The sequence below is a fragment of the Durio zibethinus genome, unplaced genomic scaffold (genome assembly GCF_047325235.1).
Source record: "Durio zibethinus cultivar Kanyao isolate XHJ-2024 unplaced genomic scaffold, ASM4732523v1 HiC_scaffold_3, whole genome shotgun sequence".
Taxonomy (NCBI): Eukaryota; Viridiplantae; Streptophyta; class Magnoliopsida; order Malvales; family Malvaceae; genus Durio; species Durio zibethinus.
This window is the reverse complement of record NW_028323044.1, coordinates 1464574-1473326: the sequence shown is the minus strand read 5'-3', so window position 1 is coordinate 1473326 and position 8753 is coordinate 1464574. Positions and strand designations below refer to the sequence as shown.

Here is an 8753-nt window from a genome sequence, read left to right as displayed (position 1 = left end):
AAGAATAAGACTCTACTTGTCTTTACGTTCTATTCTGCGATAGAACAAAAAATGACAAATTCTTTCATTTTTTTATGTTCAATAAAAAAATGAGCAGTTCTAAATTCTATATTCTATAAGGTTAAATAAAAATTTGATTGATCATTTGATATAATTGCTATGCTTAGTGTGCGACTCGTTGGGTTTTTAGGCTTAGGATTCAAAAAAAAAAAATGGGCGAACCACAGTATAAGTTAATAACTATAGCACTAATAACCAACTCATCGCTTCGGATTATCTGGATCCAAAGAATCAGTCAAGATATGATATATTGGTCATATCATTATAGCAACTGAAATCTTTTTTTTTGCATTAAGTTAAGTAAAAAAAAACCAATCTGATTATGAATATATCTAAATTGTGAAGCAAAATAAAAAAGTATGTGGATAAATAGAAGGATGAGAGAAAGAGAGAAAAAGAAATAGAAATGAAATGATATATGATTCCAATATGTAAGGTCTACGAAGCATCTCATAAAGAGCAATGTAATAGAGCATCAATAGAGATTCATCAATAATTAGATGAATATCTGTTCATCGAAGAAAAAATCAAGAGCCTTAAGTCAATAAAGACTGAGAAGGTTGACTAAAGAACAAATTAACAAATTTTTTTATTAAATATTATTTATTAAATATTAAATTTTTATTTTTATTAAATATTAAATTTTTATTAAATATTAAATTAAGGCTCCATTGGAGAATTCAGACCTAAGCATTAATCGAGAAGCGATGGGGACGACGGAACCCGTGAATGCAGAGGATTCTATTGAAAACGAATCCTAATGATTTATCGGGTAGGATGGCGGAACAAACCAGAGACCACTTCATTTCTTTTTATTCTGTTCTGATTCTGAGAGGTCATGAGTTAACCCGACAACTGAAATAGATATTGAAAGAGTAAATATTCGCCCGCGAAAATTTTATTTTCATTTTAAAAATTTTATTTTCATTTTTTTTTTTTATTTTCATTTTAAAAATTTTATTTTCATTTTATTTGATTGTTAAATTTTTGTCGATCCGAGATGAATATGATAAAAAAAGACAAAACAAAATAAAGATTCGTTATAACATTATAACAAAAACAAGATAAGACATTATCTATAAATAGAATCCATGTTTAATTACTTATATATATATCCAATATATATCCAAACAAGATATACAAATTTATAATAGATCAGATAAAATCTCAAATAGATCAGATAAAATCTCAAAGCAAAGAATCCCAGGATTCAATCTATTATTCAGTAACTACCTATATATCTTAAGAATAAAATAAAATATTTTTTAGTCATTTTTTTCGCGAGGAGCTGGATGAGAAGAAACTCTCATGTCCAGTTCTGTAGTAGAGATGGAATTAATAAACAACCATCAACTATAACCCAAAAAGAACCAGATTTCGTAACCAACATAGAGGAAGAATGAAAGGAATATCTTATCGAGGTAATCGCATTTGTTTCGGTAGATATGCTCTTCAAGCACTTGAACCCGCTTGGATTACATCTAGACAAATAGAAGCGGGGCGCCGCGCAATGACACGAAATGTACGCCGTGGTGGAAAAATATGGGTACGTATATTTCCAGACAAACCAGTTACGGTAAGATCTACAGAAACACGTATGGGTTCGGGGAAAGGATCTCCCGAGTATTGGGTAGCTGTCGTTAAACCGGGCAGAATACTTTATGAAATGAGCGGAGTAGCCGAAAATATAGCAAGAAAGGCTATTTCAATAGCGGCGTCCAAAATGCCTATAAAAACTCAATTCATTATTTCAGGATAGGAATATAGAACCAAAGGAAAGAAGTCTTGGGAATAAAAAAAAACAATTGCGGGTTTCCTTTTTTTTTTTTTTTTTGACAAACAATATTTCTTTTTTTCTTCGTCCTTTGTTCCATTGAAAGAAGAGATTAAAAAAAATGATTCAACCTCAGACCCATTTGAATGTAGCAGATAACAGCGGGGCCCGAGAATTAATGTGTATTCGAGTCATAGGAGCTAGTAATCGCCGATATGCTCATATTGGTGACGTTATTGTTGCTGTGATCAAGAAAGCAGTACCAAAGGCACCTCTAGAAAGATCAGAAGTGATCAGAGCTGTAATTGTACGTACTTGTAAAGAACTCAAACGCGACAACGGTATGATAATACGATATGATGACAATGCTGCAGTTGTCATTGATCAAAAAGGAAATCCAAAAGGAACTCGAATTTTTGGTGCGATCGCCGGGGAATTGAGACAGTTAAATTTCACTAAAATAGTTTCATTAGCTCCTGAGGTATTATAAGACGAGACCTCAATTCAATATAGTTATAGTATTTAAATTAGAGTATTTAAATGACATAGATTAATTAGTAGATTGTGTCTCACGTATATACCTTTACTAAGTAAAAAAAAAAAAAGAACATGTTGGTTATATCAAAATTCGGGAAGCAACAATAATTTTAGTTTACCATGGGTAAGGACACTATTGCTGACATAATAACTTCTATACGAAATGCTGACATGAATAGAAAAGGAACGATTCGAATAGGATCTACTAACATCACTGAAAACATTGTTAAAATACTTTTACGAGAAGGTTTTATCGATAACATAAGGAAACATCGGGAAAGAAACAAATATTTTTTGGTTTTAACCCTACGGCATAGAAGGAATAGGAAAGGACCATATAGAACTATTTTAAATTTACGACGGATCAGTCGACCCGGTCTACGAATCTATTCTAACTATCAACAAATTCCTAGAATTTTAGGCGGGATGGGGATTGTAATTCTTTCTACTTCTCGGGGTATAATGACAGACCGGGAGGCTCGACTAGAAGGAATCGGCGGAGAAATTTTGTGTTATATATGGTAATCTGTCTAACATCCGAATTGTATCCGAATCCGAAACTTTCCATTTGTGAAAAAAAAAAGCACGGGTTGTCTAATAGAACTCCTCCTGCCCTACAGTAGTTGATACGTCAAGGAAGTTTTACCTGGAATAAAAGAACAAAAATGGATTCATGGAGGTTTAATTAGTGAATCACGTCCACTCCAGATTCCTTTAGATAATGAAGATCTGATTCTAGGTTATGTTTCAGGAAGGGTCCGATCGAGTTTTATACGTATACCACCGTGGGATAGAGTCAACAAAAGTGAAGTAAGTGCTTATGATTCAACCAGGGGGCGTATAATTTATAGACTCCGCAACAAGGATTCGAACGATTAGGTAGTTTTTTCAACTTCAAGATTCCTTTCAGGGGGATCCAATTCAAGGTTCAAAAATTTCAAGAAACTTATTTTCTTCCAATAAGTAGATTCGGAAAAATTTAAGGAATAACAACTATGAAAATAAGGGCTTCCGTTCGTAAAATTTGTGAAAAATGTCGACTAATCCGTAGGAGGGGACGAATTGTCGTAATTTGTTCCAACCCGAGACATAAACAGAGACAAGGATAATCTTTCTATTCTAAAAAGAACTCCTTAAAGTTAAAGAAAAGAAACTAATCTTAAAGAAAGCGATGAACAAATAAAAATAGAAGATCTGTTTTGACATGAAATGGATATATCCATATATCTCTGACTTATCCTTATGAAATGATAAAATATGGCAAAACCTATACCAAAAGTTGGTTCACGTAGGAATGGGCGCAGTAGTGCACGGAAAAGTGCACGTAGAATACCAAAAGGAGTTATTCATGTTCAAGCAAGTTTCAACAATACCATTGTTACTATTACAGATGTACGGGGTCAGGTAATTTCTTCTTCCTCCGCCGGTACTTGTGGATTCAAGGGTCCAAGAAGAGGCGACTCCTTTTGCTGCTCAAACCGCAGCGAGAAATGCTATTCGAGCAGTAGTAGACCAAGGTATGCGACGAGTGGAAGTTCTGATAAAAGGTCCTGGTCTCGGAAGAGATGGAGCATTACGAGCTATTCGTAGAAGTGGTATACTATTAAGTTTCGTACGGGATGTAACCCCTATGCCACATAATGGCTGTAGACCTCCTAAAAAAAAACGTGTGTAGAAATAAACACTAAAGAGATTTCAAGAGAAATAAATGATTCAATGATCTGATCAAATAAAATAATATTACTATGGTTCGAGAGAAAGTAAAAGTCTCTACTCGGACACTGCAGTGGAAGTGTGTTGAATCAAGAACAGATAGTAAGCGTCTTTATTATGGACGCTTTATTCTGTCTCCACTTATGAAAGGCCAAGCCGACACAATAGGCATTGCGATGCGAAGAGCTTTGCTTGGAGAAATAGAAGGAACATGTATTACACGTGCAAAATCTGAGAAAATACCACACGAATATTCTACCATAGTAGGTATTCAAGAATCAGTACATGAAATTTTAATGAATTTAAAAGCAATTGTATTGAGAAGTAATTTGTATGGAACTCGTAACGCCTTTATTTGTGCCAAGGGTCCCGGATATGTAACTGCTCAAGACATCATCTTACCGCCTTCTGTGGAAATCGTTGATAATACACAGCATATAGCTAGCCTAACCGAACCAATTGATTTGTGTATTGGATTACAAATCGAGAGAAATAGAGGATACGGTATAAAAACGCCAAAGAACTTTCACGACGGAAGTTATCCTATAGATGCTGTATTCATGCCTGTTCGAAATGCGAATCATAGTATTCATTGTTATGGGAATGATAATGAAAAACAGGAGATACTTTTTCTAGAAATATGGACAAATGGAAGTTTAACTCCTAAAGAAGCACTTCATGAAGCCTCTCGGAATTTGATTGATTTATTTATTCCCTTTCTAGATGCGGAAGAAGAAAACTTACATTTAGAAAACAATCAACACAACGTTACTTTACCTTTTTTTCCTTTTCATGATAGATTAGCTAAACTAAGAAAAAAGAAAAAAGAAATAGCATTGAAATATATTTTTATTGACCAATCAGAATTGCCTCCCAGGATCTATAATTGTCTCAAAAAGTCCAATATACATACATTATTGGACCTTTTGAATAACAGTCAAGAAGACCTTATGAAAATTGAACACTTTCGCATAGAAGATGTAAAACAAATATTGGGCATTCTAGAAAAGAAGTAGAAAAGCATTGCGAAATTGATTTACCAAAATTTTAAATCCATTGGATTTAGGATTTATTTCATTTTTTTTTTTTTTACTTTAGAAAATTAGAAAAAAAAAAAAAAAACGAAAATGGATTTTGAACCTTCAGCACAATCCATATATTGGGACCAGAATTGAATAAATGTATCTAGGGAGAATTCACTTTGACTTTGAAGTGACTACTCCCTAGATACGCACATCATGATATTTTATTTTAAAATTGATTCAATTTAAAAAAGACCTAAAGTTAGGGATTTATCAATCGGTAATGTTGCTCCAATACCCAACCAAAGGGCCACCGCAGTACCAATCAAAAAAACGGTTGTCGCTACTGGACGACGAAATGGATTTTGGAATTTATTAACATTTTCCAAAAAAGGTACTGTTAATAATCCCGCAGGTACTGAAACCATTAAAAGAACACCCAATAACTTGTTAGGTACTGTACGAAGTATTTGAAATACAGGAAAGAAATACCATTCAGGTAATATTTCCAAAGGAGTTGCAAATGGATCCGCGGGTTCACCAATCATTGAAGGTTCTAGAACCGCTAAGCCTACGTTACAAGCAATAGTACCGAGAATTACTACTGGAAAAATATATAAAAGATCATTGGGCCATGCGGGTTCCCCATAATAATTATGACCCATACCTTTAGCTAATTTAGCTCTTAATACAGGATCGTTCAAGTCAGGTTTTTTTGTTATTAGGATAGGTGAATTTTTCTAGATCCATCCCCCGAAGGAACCGGACATGATAATTTTTCATCATCCGGCTCAAGCAAAAATCAATCGAATCAAATGGATACAAACGGATACATATAAAATGAATCTATATGTTATCCACACATATATGAATGATTTCATATGTAAGAAAAAAGTTACCTGATTCCATTTTACGAAGTTGCAACTATACATTCCAAGGAATGCCATTTTTACAGGTAAATGCTCAATACCCAAGTAGGCGTACAAAGTTGATCGTGATCAAGTGCTTTCTGGGTCGTCTTAGGCCTTGCGATTCACCTTTATCCCAAAAATATATCGAGATTTTTTACATACAAAGGATTTACTTGTTACTAATATAGTCTAGCCTTTGCTCTTCTTTAGATCCCTTGTTTCACTCCGATAGTATAATAATAATAAATCGGGTCGATGCAGAAGAAATGAATGTATTTTCATACTATTAAGATAAGAAAGTAAAAAAAAAATAAAAATAAATAAATAAAATCTAATTTGCATTATGCCAAATCACTTATTCTACTGGATCTTACGGAGCCCTGTTCATACACGACATCGTCAGGTCTGATCATAGAAAAGATTCTCTTCAAGCGAACCAGCCTATCCTTTGTATGGGGCTTACACGGTGGTTGGAACAAAGACACATTTGGTTGTGAATTCCAATGTAGCAGATAAAGGCATATTTCTGCATGGCCCAATCAATAGTTCAAGTCACACACTCCCATAATCCATTTTCTCTTCGGGGAATTCCCTTCAACTATTCATGTCATATCAAATAAATAATAGAATATTGTGGAGTTGAAAGGAAATATCCAAATACATGTCTTATTTTTTTTTTTTTTTCAACAATCCATATTTGTAGCAATGAAATACTATTGTTCCTCCCCCAAGTAATAAGATAAATGATTGGCAAGTAATAAGATAAATGATTGGTTACAATATAGCTATGGTCTATATTCTCTATAAAGGACCAGAAATGCCTTGCTTACGTATCATTAGGAAATGCATTAACATAAATACAGCAGTAAGAAGGGGTAATACAAAAGTGTGTAAACTATAAAAACGGGTCAAAGTGGATTGTCCCACACTAGCACTTCCACGCAATAACTCTACCAAAGGCGATCCTATTACCGGAATAGCTTCCGGAACGCCTGTTACGATTTTGACTGCCCAATAACCAATTTGGTCCCAAGGTAAGGAATAACCTGTTACACCAAAAGATGCAGTCAACACAGCCAGAACCACGCCTGTAACCCAAGTCAATTCGCGAGGTTTTTTAAAACCACCAGTGAGATAGACACGAAATACGTGCAGGATCATCATTAAGACCATCATACTTGCCGACCATCGATGAACTGATCGGATTAACCAACCAAAGTTAGCTTCAGTCATTATGTATTGAACAGAAGTAAAAGCCTCAGTAACGGTTGGACGATAGTAAAAAGTCATAGCAAATCCTGTAGCTACTTGTACCAAAAAACAAGTAAGCGTAATTCCTCCTAGACAATAAAATATGTTAACATGAGGAGGAACATATTTACTAGTTATATCATCTGCAATCGCCTGAATCTCGAGGCGTTCTTCGAACCAATCATAGACTTTATTGAGATAGGTAAACCAAGAGGACTCCCCCCCCTGAGAACCGTATATGAGAATTTCATCTCGTACAGCTCAAACAAAAACACCCAAATAATAGCTGAAACGGATATGGAATAGAAAGTTTGAAACTTCTTAATCTTTTCATTCAATTTTATCTGAAGACACAAAAGAGTAAAAATCCGAAAGCTCTTTTTTGTAGTTGTAATTATAATGCCAAAAAATCAAGTCGGCGCATTCGTCTTTATGTTGATCAGGCCTCTTGAATCTTCTATTTACCTACTTATTTCTTTTCTTTTTCTTTGCTTTGATTTGTTATTTATATGGAATGTGGCTTTATTCTTGTTTTCTTTATTTTTAATAGGAATTCTCTTGTTAAGACCCTATGAATCAATTGAAACTTCAGATTCATACCAGAACCGCGATGATTCAATAAAACCTTCAAACTAAGTCCAAAGATTCTTTGAGTAAGAATTATTGGATCATCACTTATTCAATGAATAGAATAGATATAATAAATAAAAATACAAAGAAAAGAAAGGTTTGTCCTTTGATCAAAATAAGCATAAACTAAATGAGAGTTTGAAAGAAGAAAAAATTTCTCGATTTATAAATAAAAAACCTCTTTCTTTGAAATTTTTTTTTTTTTTTGAGTCCGGCCGCGAGGTTTGAATATTAAGTATGAATCATAGTTCGAATACTTCGTGATCCATTTCATATATTCCGTGCTCCAGATACTAGAATGGCTATCCGACGGGATAAAACTATCTCGATCAAGAGGACAGACCCATTTTCTGTACTATCAATAGGATCAATTATAACAAGTCACACACTCATATTCCGGAAATACAGAAACAAAAAAAATTTCGCGGTCGAACTACCAAAATAGAATGGGCTAAAAAAAATCCGAGAACTAAAAGTTTCACTTTTTGCTATTGAAAAGCGAGGCTTCGTGGTTCTTGTGAATCTAATTCAGCGAAATTCCATCCAGTAAAACGGAAGAATTATAAATCTCCAAAATAATAGATAAGAATATCGAAAATAAAGCCATTGCGACACCCATCAAAGGAGTCGTTCCCCATCCAGGAGCTACTTTACCATATTCCGAATTCAATGGTTTCAAAAAATCCCCTACAACAGTTCGTCTTGGACCAGATCTAGAACTACCCTCAACGGTTTGTGTAGCCATAAATCTTATTTTGTATTCAGTGAGATCTGTTGACTTTGTATATCATTCCGCTGTAAATAAACGATCTTATCATAGATCCATTGTGATCTTGAAATTATATTTATATTTAT

General features: G+C 34.0%; 1 protein-coding gene across 1 annotated transcript; it reads right to left on the bottom strand.

The window, feature by feature from the left end:
- Positions 1 to 6575: 6575 nt before the first annotated feature.
- On the bottom strand, positions 6576 to 8410 carry LOC149503805 (cytochrome b6). Its single transcript, XM_089757954.1, has 2 exons — positions 8286 to 8410; positions 6576 to 7460 (listed from the first exon to the last, which is right to left on the bottom strand). The coding sequence occupies exons 1-2, from the start codon at positions 8289 to 8291 to the stop codon at positions 6819 to 6821; spliced, it is 648 nt and encodes a 215-aa protein (XP_089614080.1). The 5' UTR covers positions 8292 to 8410; the 3' UTR covers positions 6576 to 6818.
- Positions 8411 to 8753: the final 343 nt, after the last annotated feature.